Here is a 21,394-nt window from a genome sequence, read left to right on the forward strand (position 1 = left end):
AAATTAGAAGTTGGCCACCTCTGCTCTAGAGTTTTAAACAATACTGTAGAAGTTATCACATTTTCATTCATAGTTTTACAAGAAAACAGAAATTACAGCTAAAAGTAAACCACTTTAATATTCAATGTTATTTGGCTATCATATCTAAAACTATTGTCCATTTGAATTTTCATGTGTATTTTACAGGAATAAAAAAAAGTAGGTTAAGTAATTATATTCTAACTCTGGACACCTTTAAAAGTGACAGGATTTACATCCTGTGCTGGCATCAGACAGCAGAGCATCAATCCTGTGTTACATTGACTGGTTCAATTTAAAATATGTCTGACCCTTAATTGTGGTATTTACTTTAAATGTCAAATATCCTTAGGCCATTTTAATGCATGACTTGATCTAACACCAGATGCCATTTTAATTATAGACTAAAAGGTATCCAACTGCAAACATAATTCTTCAAACATTCCATGAATAACAATTTTAAAGAAGCATTTTATTGAGAATAAAACATTAAAATTTCTAATACTGCAAAACTACTCACCAAATATGCCATGCCTTATCTTTGATATTTTCTAAACGCAACATCTGAGAAACCTTAACTGATGACAAAGCATCTCTGAGGTCCATCTTATTTGCAAAAAACAAAATAGGAATTCGTCTGTGCTTAATGTCTGCAAGATAAGAAATATATTTGTTAAAATTAGTAAAGCTACAATATGCTTTCTCCAACCATATACAAATAATAGTTGGACATTTCAGCAGATAATCATAATGTAATATGAGAGCCAACTCACAACACAATTATATACAAAAAAGCATTCTTACGATTAGAGTGCAGACATTTTACGATGGCTGTAAATGCCTCAATAGGCAGTCATATCTATGTAAAAATCAGAACCCAAATCACTATTAGATCCTAAGCAGCAATTGCATTGTTGGAACAAGTATCTAATCATATATGTTCATACACAAGTTATAATATAAAATCTTTATAGAATTGTGCCCAGACACTGAGTAATCATTCATCCTTTGCCACTATGCCATGTGAGAGTTATACCAGTGTTTGCTTCTAAAATTTAATATAATTGAAATCAATTAATCTAAATTTTATATACCAACCATGATTCTAGAAGAAGCACAATGTGGCATGCCAATGCTTGCAATCCTAAAGATTACCAACATTTATTGTGTTCTGGTATATTTTACATTGGGATGGAGATCCTTGTTGATTCGTAATATACTAGTTGAAGAACAGACTTTTATATACATTGTGAATTGTCTTTCTACCAAATTTACTGCCAGAAATTATTAACCTCCAGTTACTTGTCCAAGTTGCCATTGAGGTTCTATTCAGCATGGACTAGCAAACTATTCAACATAGAATATGGACCATTTGCATTTAATCCTGCCCTCCTCTGAAATATATAAGCAAAACAAATTATTAAAAAAAATAACGAGTACGCAAATGTGGAAGCTCTGACTCATTTTTCTCTCCTAATCAGAAGGTTAAATACATGGCTAGATACTACACTAAAATCTCAATCATGAAAAAGTTGACCTATCTTCCTTTTCTCCAGTTTTTTGAGGTTTAGACACAGACTTCACAATTCATTGGGGGTAAACAAGCACAATATTTTTTCCTATGAAATAAACAAATATTATGGGGATATAACACAAGGTCTCAGCCAATTAAAAAACCCCAATTATTTCAGTGATATTAGTAGCATAAGAAAATGTGTGAGAAGGTAAATGTGTGCGAAATTACAAAAAGTAGAACATGATTCATGAGTAATATTACTGGAGCATTAAAGTACTGTCAGAATACCAATTTAGATTCCTTAACATTATTTTCATAAGTAATAACATTTTTATTTTACATGATAATGGTTCTTTGAAAATTTTCCCTTTAGAAATATTTCTCAAGTGTTCATTTCAACCAAATGCAATTCTAAGGAATAATATCATAGATTGCTGGAGGAACTCAGCAAGTCTTGCAGCATCCCTCCTTTGGATGCTGTGAGACCTGCTGAGTTCCTCCAGCACTTGTGTTTTTACTACAGTCACAGCATCTGCAGACTTTTGCATTTTACACGTAATTCTAACTTCAATATCAAATAAAGACAACCAGAAAGTGAAAACCATCATAAGTATTTTGATCAATTTAACATGTTTCTTCAAAACATTGTTTTTACACAAAAAACAAATTTTTGTTCCATCACACATATACAAAAGCTTTAACATTAAAGTTTAACAAGGAGCAAAAACTCAATCATTCCCAGGATAATCTTTAACATGGATAAATTTGAGAATCTTATAGGACAGTGTGTAAAACTGAAATGACCTTCAATATGAAATTTACAGAAGGTCATGGGGTTCTTCACCCAATATGTCCATGCTGATCAAGTTGTCTACCTAAGCAGGTCTCATTTACCTGTTTGGCCATATCCTTGCAAATATTTCCCATCCATGTAGCTGTCTAAATATCTTTTAAACATTACAAGTGTACCGACTCCATCACTCCATATAATCACCAGCTATGTGTGAAAAAGGTGTCCTTAAAGTCCCTATAGAGTGGCATGGTTACCATTGTGGTTAGCTCAAGGTCATTACAGCGCCAGTGACCTCTGAAATGATTTATATGTTCTCCCTGTGTCTTCATGGATTTCCTCCAGATACTCTGGTTTCCTCTCACCCTCCAAAAATATACGGGTTTGTAGGTTAATTGGTGTATTTGGGTAGCTTTGGCCATAAAGGTCTGTTACCATGGGCAGTTTCAGGTGGCATTTTGGCAATATGCGGCTGTTGGGAGGCCCCGCGAATGTGCAAGAGGCACTTGCAAGGTGAACTTTGTAACCCTCCTCCGAGAGTGATAATTGCCGCAGCACAGTGGCCTCCGCAGCCATCTGAAGGCAGCCGCCTAAAAGCGGCTGCATTCGGGATGACAGTCAGCTGGCGAGCGCCTGACAACTCCTCTCCCAGCTGCCCCTTCCCCCGGCGCAGGACATTGGGGCAGGGGCAGCTGGCTAGGCTGTCAGCGCGGGGACTGCGGGGCTAGAGCGGCCAATGGGGGAGAAGGGGCTAGGCTGTCAATGTGGGGACTTCAGGGCTAGAGCGGCCGGTGGGGGAGAATGGGGGCTGGAGCGGCCGGCAGGGGAGAAGGCGGCTGGAGCGGCTGGCAGGGGAGAAGGAGGCTGGAGCGGCCGGCGGGGGAGTATGGCGCTCGAGTCGGGTACCGGTATTGTTTCGGTCAGCCGCCTTCTCCCCTGCCGGCCGCTCCAGCCGACTTCTCCCCTGCCGGCCACTACAGCCACCTTCTCCCCCGCCGGCTGCTCCAGCCCCCATTCTCCCCCGCTGGGGGGCAGAGCGATCAGTATGGGGATATTCCACAGGGGGGATGTTCCCGCGCTGATAGCCCGTGCTGGCTGTCCCAGCTGACAGCCAGCCATCCTAACTTGACAGCTCAAGGGACAGGAGCTGGAGTGTGCACTCAGATGCGCATCCCAGTGCAGCTGTCCCTTCAGGTGGCCGTATTGGGGGGGGGGGGGGTTAGTTGGATTTAAGTTAGGTTACTAATGTTGTATTGTAATCTTATTATTTTACTTTTTAATCCTTTCTTTAAATGCAATTTTTCTTTTTATTTTTGTGATAAAATCTTTAAATAAAGTTTAAAAAAAAAGTTGTAACATGAGTTCTGCTCCTGTATTCAAAGCCATGAATGTTTACACCATATTAGCTCTTATAATTAACATAATTAAAAAGCTTGTATTATTGTTAGGCAAACACAATTATGTTTATCTTTAAAAGAAGTAATATTTCTTAAAAGTAAAATGTAAACAGGAAAAAGTCAAGTGATCTTGCCTGGATGATTAAGAAGCGTGTCAAGTTCTTCTTTTGCCACCACCATCCTCAACTTGTCACTGCTATCAATAACAAAAATGATGGCCTGACCTTCCCTGCAATGACCACAAGAGATATTATAGAGCTTAGCTGCACTGTTATGATCGACATGAATGCTATGTCGTAGCCAAAGCACTATAAGCATTACTACCAAGATTCGATGCCAAATTACTGTATTTTCACATATATAGTGCATACACGCAATTAATGCGCACACGCATAAACCTGAAATATGTACAAAAGTTCTCGTATAGCTTGCACATATATATATATCACACGTGGGTAGTATTAGTCAATCCTGTCCAACACCTTCAAAATATGTCCTATAAAAGTCACAAAAACAAAGCGTTACATGCATAGATAACATCAGCCTGTATCGCTATCACCTATATTCGATCTAGCCTGATCAGCCATCATCCAAATATTCGTATAAAAGGCGCTCGCATTTTGTGCTCCACACACATTACCTTGGCGATCTAGATTAGTTTTGACAAATGTGAGGAATCAAATGCAAATCTTACACCACTAACTTCAATCTGAAGGTAGTTGTGAGAGCAAAGAAATTGGTAACAGAGCGGCAGCCAGAGGGTTCGAGGTTGGCGGATCATCCATTCACGAGAACTTGAGAAGATGAATCCACGAAAACGAACATGTTGCGGCCCCAAAACTAAATGGCCCCAGTTAGAGTCTGACTTTTTAAAGAAAATATTTTATTTTGATTTTTCAATATTAAACAGGAAGATTGTTACAAACCATGTCATTTAGTTAGACTTGAAGGACTGGGTTTTTAGTCAAAGAGAACAAAATCAGGCTGTATCTACAGTCACCATTCAGATGAAAGCGAGGCTACTGGCCTATGAAAGAGCCATCCTGGATTTCAAGACGGGCTTCCCATGGATATCAAAGTTTATGAAGTGAAAAGGATGGTCGTTAAGAACTAGAAAAGTAGTTCTCAACCTTTTTCTTTCCACTCACATACCACTTTAAAGTAATCCCTATGCATCCGTGTTCGTGATTAGTAAGGGATTGCTTAAGGTGGTATGTGAGAGGGAAGGTTGAAAAGCACTGCTTTAGACTCAATTGTTACTGAAATATTTTGCTTGAGAGAAAAATTGTAGGTCAGCAACTTCCAGACAATTGGGAACAAAAAAACCATTGATTTTCACCACTGAAATTTACGAACTTAGAATCATGTCCAGTTATGGTTATGGCCACAGTTTTTGTTCCATTTCTTTGGAGTTATGAAACCGTGTACATAACAAGTTAATTAGGTACAATTAAAATAGTGGTTTTCAAACTTTTTCTTTCCATCCACATACAACCTTACTAATCACAGAGCACCTATGGCATAGGGAAATCTTAAAGTGGTATGTGAGTGAAAAGAAAAAGGTTGAGAACCACTGAATTAGAACAACTGTAGGTCAGCAACTTCCAGACAATTGGGAACAAAAAAACCATTGATTTTCACCACTTTGTCACCACTGAAATTTACAAACTTAGAATCATGTCCAGTTATGGTTATGGCCACAGTTTTTGTTCCAGAAACAGCCACAGTTCTTGTGGCGGGGATGTCAAAGGCCACTGGGACTTCATGCATGTTAGTGACCTCCACAGGTGTGATTCTAAGTTCATGGCGCTAAATTGAAGCCAATGATCCCATTTCAAAGAGTAACACTGTCATGAGAAAAACTGGCAAATACTGTGATTATTCACTGTAACAAGAAAGGTTGGATGGACTCCAACGTAATGAAATTTTGGGTGGAAAGGCGTTACAGAGCAAGACCATGCTGTTTTTTTTCCCTCAAATAAATTGTTACTTATATTTGATTCCACAGCAGCCCACAAAGAGAATTCAACATGAAAGACAATAAATTCTGTTGGTACCCACATTGCAGTAATTCTGGGTGGGCTTACATATAAACTGCAGACATATAAACTGCAGCCACACAATATTGCCGTTAATCATCCATTCAAGACATTCATAAGATCAGGATGGGAGGAATGGGTACAGAGCAGCACTCACGAGTTCACCCTGGGCAGACTGTTGAAAAGATCAACTTATACTGAAATTTTCAAATGAATTGCCAGAGCATGGGATAAGATAACATCAGAAACTATACACAATAGATTCAGAAAAGCTGGCATAGTATGTACTGATGATGGGGATTCCACCACTGATGACGAAAGCAGTAACAGCGATGATGTTTCAGTACCGAATACAGTAGCGAAAGAACAGTTGCAGGCTATCCTAACGTCTTTTAATTAAGACAGTGAGCAAGAATCCACCTTTGAGGATTTGAAGGGTTTACGGATGATAATGAAGACAAAGAATAAATGACGCTCATTATTTTACTTGTTATTTTAGAGGTTATATAGTTGTTCACTAGCATTTTTTTTATAATTCCAGTCAAGAGATTAAAACATTTTAATGTAGAACCGGTTGATGCGCAAATGACTTCAATTTTATATTCAACATGTAAATAAAGTTCTGGTAATAGTGTGCTGACAGAGATAATGCGCAGTGGGTTACCTGGTTTATAAAAAAGCATATAACGCATGATATGTGTAGAAGTATAGTAATTTTTGTTTCCATTAAAAACAATATTGTATTTGAAATAATAAAAATCAGTTTCCGTTCAAGTTAAACAACAAAACTGCAATTCTTTTTCAAACTTTGGCTTAATGCTTGCACTTTTTTGAAACAAGATTTTCCATTCCTTTGGGCAGGTTTATAAGCTGCATACTTGGCTTGATATCCAGGCCACATCTGTTTCTTTCCTAACACATTACCCAATAGCCATTGTAGCCATGGTGAATGACGGTCTTAATGACAAAACAATTTTTTTCCAGTTTTCATACTGCAAAGAAAATTGGAAGTAATTTTTATATTGCAAGTTTAAGCCAGTGAATATCAGGGATACAGTAGAAGACCTAATAAAAACCATGCTATAAAACATCAGTGCCCAAGTCGGGAAGGTTTAGATTGCTGACTAAGTTTATATAGGTCGACACTACATCATGGGCCAAAGGATCTGTACTGTGCTGTAATGTTCGATGTTCTTTGTTCTATGATTATGAAACAATGGATTTATTATTGAAGGGAATTTTGATCAGTGGTTTTAATTGTTTGTTAGTAATAATTCAAATATAATTGTGATTTTTTTTGTGTACAACACTTACTTATAATAGTGTTCCCATAAGTTCCGATATCTTCCCTGGCCAGACATATCAAACACCGTAAAAGACAAGCTAGGGAAGGGAAAGAAAGGAGAGAAATGTATCAAGATCGTGTACACACTATGTCATGATACAATCTCAAAACAGGCTCACCCAAAATTCCCACAAATTGACAGATTCTGTTTATCCAATATAAAATCTTGGAATTAATGCTTGACAACTCCTTGAAGGGCATGTTTTAATTAGAGTAGCACTTTGGTTGAATAGCATCAAGAATGAATTCATGTTGGGTCCCATTTATTTAACTTTTGAGGTGTGATGTATAGCCTGTGTATCCAGTTATATTGTATCATGTGTAACCTCGTGTTTATTGTATTTCTCATAGTTCCGGAGCATAGCTTCTCCCATGTTTCATTCTTTATCTTTATGTTTAGATCTGGTTCCCATTTTTGTTTAGGTTTACCGTTTGTTTCCTCGTTCTCCTTTTCTTGCAGTTTAATGTACATGTTTGTTACAAATTTTTAAATTATCATTGTGTCTGTAATCACATATTCAAAATTGCTTCCTTCTGGTAACCTCAAACTGTTTCCCAATTTGTCCTTCAAGTAGGTTTTCAGTTGGTAGTATGCAAACATTGTATCGTGAGTTATATTATATTTATCCTTCATTTGTTCAAAGGATAATAATTTATTTCCCGAAAAACAATTTTCAATTCTTTTGATCCCTTTTCTCTCCCATTCTCTAAAGGAAAATATCAGACAGATGTTTTCACTGTAAAAAGGAAACGGGAACAACAATTCATGCAATTTGGACATGTGAGAAAGTGGAAAAATTTTGGGAAGATCTAAACCAGATATTAAATAAAATCACAAAAAAGCAATAAATCAAAAAACCCAGAGATCTTCCTCCTAAGTAATATAAGAAACAAAGAATTTGGACTCGATTTGGATGGAGCACAAAAAAGATTTGTTATGATAGCCCTAGCTGTAGCAAAAAAATGTATTATATCAACCTGGAAATTAGAAGACAACTTGAGAATACAACAATGGTATATAGAAATGAATAAATGTATTCCATTAGAAAAAATAACATATAATTTAAGAAATAACATTACAATATTCGAACAAATATGGGAGCCATACATGAAATACAATAGAGAAATCCTACCGTGGACTTCCATCACCTAAAATGACAGAAGGAGAAGATAACGAAAAGAACTGACTCAGTAAAATTTCTTGTTTATTTTTATTAAGTGACAACATTGTTTAACGGGTTTAATGTATCTTATAGTTTGAACTTTAAATAAATGGGGAAGGGAGTGAGGGAGGGAGGGAAGGGAGGGGGGAAAAGGGGGAGAAAATGACACTGTATATATTTAAGAAGAAAAATGTCAGTATGTATCTTGGTCAATATGGTTTATAGTGTGATAAAAAAATTTAAAAAAGAATGAATTCATGTGAATCATCTTCATACAGACTAAATCCAAGCTATACATTTTTTAAATATAATTTTAAAATGGCTAATGATTTCACATGCTCAAGAGCTGCATATTCCATTTACTTAATTTCAAAGAATACATGCAAAGGGAGAACTAGACTGAGAATCAGCAAAGTGCATTTTAAGATTTGGCTGCTGCTTTGAGTACCAGATCAAACAGAAAACTTGAGGCATGTCATGCAAATTTTTGAACTTTAGCCATTGGCCTAACTCTGAGAGCAGTATCCTCCCTCATTTAAATATCTAAACTTTATTGAACTGAATGTATGTGTTCATTTGCTCAGAAAATCAATGTTGACAGAATGAGAACTTATTTTGAACATAATCATCATCTTCTGGGATTTGCAGTATTAATGTTTCAGTGCTAGATGTAGCAAGCAAAGCAACATCCACATTGAATTTTGTATTTTAGATAGTCCCATTGATATATTCATGGGAAAGTCATCTCTGAAAATACACTTATTGCATTCCAACTATGATAGCCAAACAGCGATTCTTTTTTTCCCCTGCTCCTTTCTGTGTTCTGGACATAAAAGCTAGTGATAAATCATGACATAAACTTTTCTGTCTGAGGAGTAAAATCAGTGGTTTGAAATCTGTGTCAAGCCATTGAATGGAAGATGGTCCTTAAAAAAAAGCCAATGGGGTGTGTCGAGATTTCTTATAGCAGCTGGATAAAGAAGGGACACCCCACCCCCCCGCCTCCTTTTTTGGCATACAGTTTCCATAAGAAAATTAATGGCCATCATTTTGCCATCAGGAGGACTACTGACAATGCGGGGAAAAATTGGAATTTAACGTACACCAATACTTGTGGAAGAAATTACAATCATAAGAACTGGTTGCTCAACACCCCTCTCTGTGACGGAAAGACCACAGTCGACCTGGGTTGGTAGCAGAATGTCGAGCACCATCATGCTGACCACTGGCACACCTCAGGGCTGTGTCCTTAGCCCACTCTTGTTCATGCTAGTGATCTATGAATGCATCACCAGATCCATCTCCAACAGTAGGTGACACAACAGTAATCGGCCTCATCACCAACAACGATGAATCGTACTACAGAGAAGAGATGGAAAATCTCATGAAATGTTGTGAGAGTAACTATCTGAATCTCAATGTGGAGAAGATGAAGGAGATGATCATGGACTTCAAGAAGACCAGGAACCACCACCCTCCATCAACATCTCTGTAGTAGAGAGTGTAGAGCACCAAGTTCCTTGGAGTTCACTTAACTAGTAACCTAACATCTCCTCAATTGTCAGGGAGGCACCACAGCGACTGTACGTCCTAAGAAGACTGAAGCAGGCAAGCCTATCGGCCACCACTATGTCAACCTTCTATAGGAGCTCTATCAAGAGCGTCCTGGCCAGCTGTATCAAAGTGTGGTATCGTTGCTGCAGAGAAATGGATCGAAGGTCAATCCACAGGATTGAGAGGATCACTAGCATCTACCTGCCCCCCATCAACATGTACTACTGCGATTGTTGTCTGAAGAGGGTATGCAAAATCATTGAGAACCTCTTCCATGCTGCACACAGCATCTTTCAGCGGTTCCCGTTGGGGAAGAGATACAGGTGTATCTGAGCCAGCACCACCAAGCTGATGAACAGTTTCTTCCCAAAGGCAGTGAGAATGCTGAACAACCAAAAGAACTGCTCAAATTAACTATCTGAGACTCTCATAATCATGAAACTATTTATATCGATGAAATTCTTGTCCTGCACATATACTATTTGTCTGTGAAATATGTCTGGTTGTATCTCTGTATGATTTGCACTGAGGACCAGATAACCCTATTCTGTCAGGTTATACATGTATAATGAGAAGACAATAAACTTGACTTTCATCTAAGCCTGTCAAAGTGACTGAGAAATTAGAGAAGTTTGTTCCCAAGTTGTGTTGGTCCATGTCTTGATTAGTTTTACCTCAAGTGGATTCATTAATGGAAAAGCACAAATAATAGGTATCAGACAATACCACCTGTGATATTCATCTGTTGGGACTCATTTTTATAATTATCTATGTTAACAATTTTATCCACAAGAGAAAGGCCAATGTAAGACAATGGCATCTCATCTACTAAATCAGGAAGGCATTCCACTGGTCCTGTTGCCCAGAATATGATTCATTCTGGTCAACTGGATCAGTGGAGGTTGAAACTAGATTTGCAGGGGGATGGGAACTAGAGTGCCAGAGCAGATAGAGGAGTGAAGGAGGGAAAAGATTATGTGAAAAATCACATGTAACATTAGTCGTCAACTGGTTGTAGTGGTGGAAATGTTCTCAGGTGCATCATTTCAAAGCAAGGAGCATTGTAGGAAAGGCAGACGAGATTAGAGCGTGGATTCACATGTGGAATTATGTCATTGTGGCCATTAGTGAAACTTGGTTGCAGGAGGGGCAAGACTGGCAGCTGAACGTTCCTGGCTTCCACTGCTTCAGACACAATAGAAAAGGGAGAGGAGTGGCATTGCTTGTCAAGGAAAACATCACAGCTGTGCTCAGGCGAGACAGACCAGACGGCACGTCTACTGATGCTATATGGGTGGAGCTGAGGAATGGGAAAAGTATGACCACAATCATAGAGTGGTACTATAGACCATCCAATAGTCAACAAGAAATGGAGGAGCAAATCTGTAGAGAGATAGCAGATAGCTGCAGGAAAGACAAGGTTGTGATAGTAAGAGATTTTAATTTTCCACATATTGACTGGGTCTCCTATACTGTAAAAGGAATGGGTGGCTTGGAGTTTGCTAAATGTGTTCAGGAAAGTTTTCTAAAACAATATATAGAAGTATCAACTAGAGTGCAATGCTAGATCTCCAATTAGTGGATAAGACAGGTGACAGAAGTATGTGTAGGGGAACACTCTGGATCCAGTGATCAAAATGCCATTAGTTTCAAGGTAATTATGGAAAAGAATAGGTCTTGGCCTCAGGTTAAGATTCTGAATTTGAAGAAAGGTCAATTTTGAAGAAATGAGAAAGGATCTAGAATATGTGGAATGGGTTAAGTTGATTTCGGGCAAGTATGTGTGAGGTAAGTGGAAGACCTTCAAAAGTGAAATTTCGAGAGTACAGAATTCGTATGTTCATGCAAGGATTAAAGGCAATGTTAGCAGGAATAGAGAACCTTGGTTTTCGAGAGATATTGGGGATCTAGTGCGGAAGAAGAGAGAAGCGTACAGCAGTTATTGGAAACACAGAGCAATTTAGGTACTTGAGGAGTATAAAAATACAAGAAAAACCTCAACAAAGAAATCAGAAAGACTAAAAGAAGACATGAGTTTGCTTCAGCAAGCAGATGAAGGAAAATCCCAAGGGTTTCTCAGGTATTTTAAGAACAAAAGGATAGTAAGGGACAAAATTGGTTCCTTCAAAGATCTGAGTGGTTGGCTAAAAGAGATGGGGGAGATCTTAAATGTTTTTTCTTTTATCAGTATTCACTCAGGAAAATGGCAGAGTTGACAGCAGTAAGGAAAACAAGCAGTGAAGTCATGGTCCCTACACAGATTAAAGAGGAGGAGGTGTTTACAGTCTTAAAGCAAACAAGGGTGGATAAATCCTGACAAGATATTCCTTCAGACCTTGAGGGAGGCTAGTGTAGAAATTGCAGGGGCTCTGGCATAAATATTTAACATGTCCATAGCCATGGGTGTGGAGCCGAAGGACTGGAGGGTAGCTCATGTTGTTTCATTGTTTAAAAAGGCTCCAAAAATAATCCTGGAAATTATAGGTCGCTGAGCCTAACATCAGAAGTAGGCAAATTATTGGAAGGTGTTCTAAGAGATTGGATGTACAAGTATTTGGATAGCCAGGGACTGATTAGGGATAGTCAACTTTGTGTGTGGTAGAGTGAGCTTAACCAAACTTCTAGAGTTTTTCGAAGAGGTTTCCAGAAAAGTTGACAAAGGAAAGGCTGTGGGTGTTGTCTACATGGACTTTAAGGCCTTTGACAAGGTCCATGGGAGGTTAAGATACTAAGTATTCATGGTGAAATAGTGAACTTGATTTGACAATGGGTGGATGGGAGAAGCTAGAGTAGTGATGGATGATTGCTTCTCAGACTGGAGGCCTGTGACTAGTGTTGTGCTTCAGGGATCGGTGCTGGGACCATTGTTGTTTGTCATCTATATCAATGATCTTGATGATAATGTGGTATATTTGATCAGCAAGTTTGAAGACAACACTAAGATTGGAGGTATTGTGGACAGCAAAGAAGATTTTCAAAGCTTTCAGAGGGACCTGGACCATCTAGAAAAATGGAAGATGGAATTTAATGCAGACAAGCGTGAGGTGTTGTATTTTGGAAGGACAAACCAAGGACACACACAGTAAATGGAAGGGCACAGAGGAGTGCGGTGAAACAGAAGGATCTGGGAATACAGATACATAATTCCCTGAAAGTGGTGTCACAAGTAAAGTTGTAAAGAGAGCTTTTGGCACATTAGCCTTCATAAATCAAAGTATTGAATATAAGAGTTGGGATGTTATGTTACAGTTGTATAAGAAATTAGTGAGGCCACATTTGGAGTATTGTGTGCAGTTGTGGTCACCTAACTTCAGGAAAGATATCAGTAAAATAGAAAAAGTCCAGAGAATATTTACAAGGATGTTGCCAAGACTCCAGGAACTGAAGGTTAAACAGGTTAGGACTTTATTTCCTGGAGCGTAGAAGAATGAGAGGCTTTTTCTACTGAGGGTAGGTGAGATACAAACTAGAGGACATGGGTTAAGGGTGAAAGGGGAAAAGTTTGGGGGAAAATAAGGGGAAACTTCTTCACACAATGAGTGGTGGGAGTGTGGAATGAGCTGCCAGTTGAAATGGTGAACGCAGGCTCAATTTTAACATTAAGAAGAATTTGGAGGGGAGTCACATGATGGAGTAATGGCTGGTCGGGAAAACAGCCCTCTCCGGAAAAAAGTTAGGAAAAAACAAAGCACAACAAAAATAAAATATAAGAAATAGAAGATAAAGTTACAGGGAAGAGAAGGAAAATGGCACCCAAGAAGGAGAAAGTAAAAACAACCGAAAAAAAAAAGAAACATCTCTGGAGAAAAAAGGCCACAACTGCACAAAGGAACAGGGAGCTGCGGTGGCTAAGAGCACCTGATCTCCGAGGTTGGTGCCTGCCTTGCAGAGTCACAACCTCCTGACCGGTGGACTTCAAAATTGTCTCTCGGAGCCAAACAAAAGTGCGCACTGTACATGCGCGAGGAGTCGTGCATGTGCAGTGCGCAAAGGAAAAAGAGGACACCGACGGGAGGGGAGCTCAGCAGAGAAGCGGGCAGCCACAGCGCAAATGGCTGAGAGACACCTGACACCAGGGCGTTCAGCTGGAGGACAAGGAAGACGGCAGAGGAGGGAGTAAGAAAACAGACGAGGGAGAAAGACAGAGGGGTGACCGACAAGAGGATCAATGGCAGGAAGCCCGACAGACAAGCAGCCCAGGAGAGAAGGTCCAACAGCAAGAGGTCCAACAAGAGAAGGCCTGACAAAGAGATATAAGCAGCTCATCAGGAAAAACAGAAGAAACACAGACACAAAGAGGAGAAGAAGACACAAACACTGACACAGAAGAAGAGGAAGAAGACCAAGATCTTCACAGAGAAATAGAAGGTAAAACAGATGGACAGAATATAGATAAAGCTTTATTTGAAGAACAAATCAGTTCATTAAAAGAATGGTTATCATTAGAATTTAGTGCAATTAAAAGGAAAATGAAAAGAGCAGAAGATAAAATGCAAAGTTTAGAGCTGGTCATGACAGAAATAGGGAAAAGAGTAGAGAATGTGGAAGAGTGGGAAACGGCTGTAGAAATGGAAGTAAATGACTCAAGAGAAAAATTGGAAGAAAGTGACAAAAAAATTAAAGAGACACAAGAGTTGTTATCTCAGAAAATTGATATGTTTGAAAATTATAGTAGACAAAACAACATAAAAATAGTGGGCCTGAAGGAGGGTGAAGAAGGCACAGACTTGAAAGAATTTATAAAAGGATGGATCCCGAAGGTCCTGGGAACAGAAATGCAGGAAGAAATGGAAATAGAAAGGGCACACAGAGCATTAGCTCTGAAACCACAGGCACATCAAAAGCCAAGATCCATCTTAGTAACATTTTTGAGATATACAACAAGAGAAAATATACTAGAGCGGGCAAGGAATAAAGTTAGAGAAGATAATAAGCCATTGGAATAGAAGGGTCAAAATATATTTTTTTACCCAGACATAAGTTTGGAACTCTTAAAGAGGAGTTTAATACAGTGAAAACGATTTTAAGCACCCTAACCCTAACCGGGTGGGGCTTGATCCATTAGGTCAACTGATTGACAGCCGGCAGGTGTTGTCCTGTCCCCTTACTCTCCTGCAGGTACAGAGATTTCCCCCTGCAGTAGGCTGGTGGTGTACCAACACAGATAGCTTTTCTTTTTTTGGGATGGTCGAATCAGGTCATTAAAAACTTTGGGAAATATACAGCTAATTTGCAGTTAGGAGATAGTGTTAGTAGAGACAACTGTAATTGAAGTGCTAAACTTGAACAGTACAAGAAAAAATAACAGAATTTCAAAGGCCATTGAACTTCTCAGAACTTTGCATTTAAATGCTTGATTCTGTTGTTGAGATCTTAGAATGTTTGCTTCCACTACTTTATGAACATCTGACTGGTGAAAACACGAGGAGTAGGTGTAGGCTACCCCTGAAAGCTTGCTTGCCATTTGATATGATCATGGCTGATCTGTGCTTGGCTGAACTCCTTTTCCGTGCAAGATTCCTTTCAAGTATTTATTTCTCTTCATCTTAAATAAATCTAATGATCTAGTGGGCACTGCCCTTGCAGAGAATTCCAAAGACCCACTACCCTCTCTCCAGTTTTTTAAGTTCCAAACCAAAACCTCAAGCATCACGTCTGGTGCATGCCCTCCTTCATATTAAGCCATACTTTGTGTCTTTCTAGGTTAAATTCTCTTACTTCACCTGCACTGCACCTCACAACTTGTAGAAGTTAGTTTTAACTAGAACTAGGCACTCATGATATTTAACCATTACTGATGTTCAGCCAATCCAAGATGTGGCAGGATATTGAAATCTTGGTTCTGAGCAAATAGTTCAAAGTTAACATGCCATATTCCCTCCTATCAATGGATGTGAGCAATGCAGTCCCCTTGCTTGCTTGCGAGGGATAGATGATGTAGGTGCTAATTTGTCTGCGTATTTAATTATTTGTTTAAAAGAATAGGTTAATGAACAAAGAATTTGTATTAGCATAACTGTGTCAAACGACTTCACCTTTTTCCACATTATTATTTCTTTCCAACCATTTGCCCACTCCTTAAAGGTACCAATACCTTTATGTAAGCTGTTTGTACCATAGAACACTGCAACAAAGTACAGGCCCTTCAGCCCTCAATGTTTTGCAAACTTAAATATTCCTACCAAAGAAAAAAAGAAAAGCAAACTTAAAAACTAAAGAAAAAAAACTTCATTGCAATTTACCTTCTCACCTAATTTTGTTTTGTCTGCTAATCTGGCAATCAGGATTCAAGGTTTTGCATATTCAAGGGAGAGTTAGGAAAACTGAGTATAAAGCTAGACTACTATCAGATCATTCTCCCCTGTTATTAGCAATAGAACTGGAGGACATCCCACCAAGAACATATAGATGGAGGTTAAACTCCATGCTACTTAAAAGGCAGGAATTTAGAGAGTTTATTGAATGCCAAATTAAAACATATTTTGAAATAAACACAGAATCAGTGAAAGACAAATTTATATTATGGGACGCAATGAAAGCCTTCATTAGAGGAGAGATAATAAGTTATGTAACTAAGATGAAAAAGGATTACAATCGGAAATAGAGCAGTGGGAAAGAGAGATAGTAAGTACAGAAAAGGAACTAGTAAAAATAACGAAAAATAGAGAATCGGCAGACAAAAAAATATACGAAACATTACAAATGTATAAGGTGGAGAAGAACATAATGAAAACAAAGCAAAACTATTAGAAATCGGGAGAAAAAACACTAAATATTAGCCTGGCAACTTAAAACAGAACAAGCTAAAAGAACTGTAGTGGCATCAAGGAAAAAGGACAAACAAATTACATATAACTCAATAGAGATTAATGAAAACTTTAAGGAATATTATGAACAATTATACCAAATTGAGAACAAGGGGAAAGATGATAAAATAGAGAAATTTTTAGCTATAATTGAACTGCCGAAATTGCAAGAAGAGGAACAAAACAAACTAATAAAACCATTTGAAATAGAGGAAGTACAGGATATATTAAAAATCTGCCAAACTATAAAACACCAGGAGAGGATGGATTTACAATAGAATTTTATAAAACATTTATTAAAGCATTGTTTAATGGGCAATTGGTGAAGGTAAAAGTAAATGGATATGTATCGAGTCACTTTAAATTAAGTAGGTCAACTAGACAGGGATGCCCACTATCCCCCTCATTGTTTGCCTTAGCAATAGAACCTCTGGCAGAACTGATAAGAATAGAAAATAAAAGGGATAAAAATAAAGGAGAAGGAGTATAAAATCAGCTTATTTGCAGATGACATCATAGTATACCTAACAGAACCAGAGGTATCAGTAAAAGAATTACATTAAAAATTGAAGGAATATGGAGAAGTATCGGGGTACAAGATCAATGCAAATAAAAGTGAAGTGATGCCAATGAGTAACACAGACTATACAGAATTTAAAAAAGAATCACCATTTAAATGGCAAGCACAGGCAATCCGATACCTAGGGATCAGGTTAGATAATAACTTAAGCCACTTGTACAGACTAAATTATCAGCCACTAATAAAGAAATTGCAGGAAGATTTAGAACATTGGAAAGAATTACCGCAAACATTGATAGGGAGGGTAAACTGCATTAAAATGAAGGTGTTCCCAAGGATACAATACTTATTTCAAATGTTACCAATTCCCTTAACAGAATTTTTTTTTGATGAACTAAAGATAATAAGGAAATTCTTGTGGAAAGGGAGGAAACTGAGGATAGTGTTAAATAAATTAACAGAGAGGTATAACCAAGGTGGTTTGCAGTTACCAAACTTTAGAAATTATTATAGAGCCACACAATTAAGGTATTTATCAGATTTTTACCAGACGAGAGAAAACCAGACTGGACTAAGATAGAACTAGATAAAATAGGGGAGAAGGTACCAAAACATATACTTTATAAGTGGCATGAAAAGCTGGTGCAATATAAAAGCTCACCAGTATTGCATCATTTACTTAATACATGGAAGAAGATCCACTTAGAAAGGAAAAAAAAACGAATTACCAAATTCCAAAATTATTATTGATGCAAAATCCACTAATCCCTTTTACAATAGATAACCTTTCCTTTAGAGAATGGGAGAGAAAAGGAATCAAAAGGATAGAAAATTGTTTTTTTGGAAATAATTTATTAACATTTGAACAGTTGAAGTACAAATATGGAATAACTCGTGGTACAATGTTTGCATATCATCAACTGAAAGTTTATTTAAAGGATAAAATGGGAAACAAATTGAGATTACCTGAAGGAATCAGCTTTGAATATGTGATTACAGACACAATATACCATTTTTTAAAAGATTTATAATGAACATGTACATTAAGCTGAAAGATAAGGAAAATGATGAAATAAGCTATAAACCTAAACAGAAGTGGGAAAAGGATTTAAACATAAAGATAAAAAATGAAGCATGGGAAAAGTTATGTTCTGGAACTATGAAGAATACAATAAACCCAAGGTTACGCATGATACAGTATAATTGATTACACAGGGTATACATCACTCCTCAAAAATTAAAAGAATTGGATTCAACATTATCAGACAGATGTTTTCGCTGTAAGAAGGAAATGGGAACAACAGTACATGCAATTTGGGCATGTATGAAAGTGAATACGTTTTGGGAAGAACTAAATTAGATATTAAATAAAAATCACAAAAAATAACATACCAAAAAATCCAGAGATCTTTCTTTTAAGTAACATAAGAAGTAAAGAATTAGGCATCAAATTGGATAAAGTGCAAAAAAGATTTATTATGATAGCCTTAGGAGTAGCAAAAAAAATGTATAATGTCAACTTGGAAAATGGAAGAGTGCATGAGAATACAGCAATGGTACATGGAAATAAATAAATGTATTCCATTGGAAAAAATATCATATAATTTAAAAAATAAAGTCACATTGTTTGAACAAATTTGGGAACCATACATGGAACATAACAGAGAGAGCTTGCCTCGGACCTCCAGCCATTAAAATGATAAGAAGACAAAACGACTAGATTCAGTGTGTAACAAATAGATGAAGCATTTTTCTTGTTTATTTTCCTTTGTGTGAAGATAATTGTTTTATGGTTTTATTGTTTTATTGTATTGTATATGTTGAATATTTATGGGTTTTGGAGGGGGGTAGAAAGGGGAGGGAGGGAAAGGGGGAAAAAAGGGAGAAAATTCCACAGTGTAAATTTAATGAGAAACGTTTGTACATATTTTGGTTGATATGGTTCACAGTGTGAAAAATAAAAAATTATAAAAAAAATAATTTTGACAGGTACATGGATGGAAGAGGTGTGAAGGGTTATGGTCTGAGTGCAGGTCAGTGGTATTAGGCAGAAAAATGGTCCGGCACAGACTAGAAGGGCCCAAGGGGACTGTTTCTGTGCTGTAATGTTTCATGGTTCTATGATCAAAATACAGGTATACCCCGCTTTATGAATACTGTACTTGCTTTACGAAAATTTACTTTTACAAAGAAACCTGTGTTCGCTCTCTGAAAAAAATTTGAATGGGGTTTAAATGGGTATTTGCTTTTCGTAAATAGGTTTCAATAGTAGTGAATAGGTCTTCACTTTACGCCATTTCGGCTTACAAAAGGTTTCATTGGAATGTTCTATTTTCGTAAAGTGGGGTAGATCTGTACATTAATAAAAAGCCATCCTTACCTGAAACTCATAGAATTCCAACAGTTCAAAAGCTTTAACCTGATTTGCTTAATAAAAAAAAGTTACAGGTCGAATGTTCTAATCTAACTGACCAAACACAAGAGCAAAGCATTCTCAGTATATTTACCCAGAGGTCTTGAAATTCTCTATGCTGAATCCAATGGTTGGAACAATGTCTTGTACTTGAGCCTGTAAAATAACAAAGATGAATGGAAAATAATATTCAATTTGAATCCTTAAAGTTTAGATTAAAATTCAACATCATTTTGTATTTGTCCACTATACTTCAAATAACTGAAGTACATCTGAAGTAATTTTTTTTTTAAAAAATCACATTTTAGGGAGATATTAGGTCAGACCTTTTTAATATAATTTCTTCAACTGTATTTTAATCACAATCCATTCAAAGAAATATCAAGTGAACTGACCTCAAAAATACTTTTTCACTGTAAAGCATCTTGGAATAGCTCAAGCCTGTGAAAGGTACTATTCAACTGTGTCTTTCTAAACATGGTAGAAGTTCTGCACATCTGTCAGCCAGCCAATTATTTCTACCCAACATTTAGCAAGTCACTAAAATTGAATGCAAGTTTGGCTTCTAGCACTTTCAGTTCATTCTAGAGAACTGCAATATGTCCTAGAGCAGCAATAGACAGTTTTCACTATGCAACAATTTCCAGAGAAGCATAGGAGCAGTACCATACATGGCCTTTTCTAAACTCAGTGGATCCTTTGGGATCCAAAGACCATAATCCTGAAGCCTGGTTACTTATGAAATTTCAGGATAAATCATTAAAAAGTCTGCAGATGCTGTGATTGTAATAAAAACATAATGCCAGAGAAATTCAGCAGGTCACCCTGTGTACTTTATAAGGACACGAAACTGACATTTCGGGCCTGAGCCCTTCATCAAGATTTGATCAATATGTAGGCAATTACCTGAATAAAATGATGGGGAGAGGGGAATGGGAATCTCCATTTAATGCTTTCCTTCATCATAGAGTCATTAGCCCCTTTTACACAGCCTCTTCAAGGTGGGAATATTGCACCTTTATTGCGCCACGCCATTCTGTGTAAAAGGTGCGAACATGGAATGGGGGGGGGAGGGTCATTGTAATCCCACCTTTTAATTAAAATAAAATTATTTAGACATACAACACAGTAACAGGCCATTTCGGCCCACAAATCCATGCTGCCCAATTACACCTGATTGACATACACCCCTGGTTCGGTTTTGAATGGTGGGAGGAAACTGGAGTCTCCAGGGAAAACCCACACAGACACAGGGAGAAGATACAAACTCCTTACAGACAGCATGGGATTTGAACCCTGGTCCCAATCGCTGGCACTGAAAAGGCTTTGCGCTATCCACTATGCCAACCGTGCCACCCTTTAAGATGGCCACGGAGGTAGTCACAGCACCAAATCACATACATCGGCAGTGTATGCTTCAATGTAAAAAAGCAAAGCTGTCTTAATGACAGGTCTTTTTTACTGCATTATTGCGGGGTCCCTGTGTAAAAATGGCTACTGCTTCAATAACAGAACCAGTCTAAGTGTCATTCTCATTACAATTATTTTTTCAAATTTTTCCTCTTCTTTGATAAACTTCCTGCAGGAGTGACGCTAATATTTAGAATGATGGGAAATTTCACAACCTCCAGCAATGACACTCCAGAAACATCAACACCAGAAACTCTGCAGGCAAACTGCAGTATACCGAAACACATGCACTGTGCACGCTTGAATGCAGTTGTTGACTTGTTTACTTAAACACAACACTCAAGATCCTCTACCAACCTGCCCCGCGTACAATACTGCTAACTGACAATAAAGTCTCACACTAAACCCTGAAAAACATGGTCC

The 21,394-nt window shown here is 37.7% G+C and overlaps 1 protein-coding gene across 8 annotated transcripts in view; it reads right to left on the reverse strand.

The window, feature by feature from the left end:
* The window catches only part of arl6 (ARF like GTPase 6), a 52,788-nt gene that overhangs the window by 14,116 nt on the left and 17,278 nt on the right, over positions 1 to 21,394 (reverse strand). For 7 of the 8 annotated variants that reach the window (XM_069889443.1, XM_069889446.1, XM_069889439.1 and 4 more), the window contains exons 3-6: positions 19,656 to 19,717; positions 7,075 to 7,143; positions 3,856 to 3,950; positions 539 to 668 (exon numbers count right to left, since the gene is read on the reverse strand). In XM_069889443.1, the coding sequence (XP_069745544.1) occupies positions 539 to 668; positions 3,856 to 3,950; positions 7,075 to 7,143; positions 19,656 to 19,717 (356 nt within the window). The remainder of the gene's footprint in view (positions 1 to 538; positions 669 to 3,855; positions 3,951 to 7,074; positions 7,144 to 19,655; positions 19,718 to 21,394) is intronic. The other variant, XM_069889440.1, reaches the window with a different exon arrangement.

Source organism: Narcine bancroftii, chromosome 7 (genome assembly GCF_036971445.1).
Source record: "Narcine bancroftii isolate sNarBan1 chromosome 7, sNarBan1.hap1, whole genome shotgun sequence".
Lineage (NCBI taxonomy): Eukaryota > Metazoa > Chordata > Chondrichthyes > Torpediniformes > Narcinidae > Narcine > Narcine bancroftii.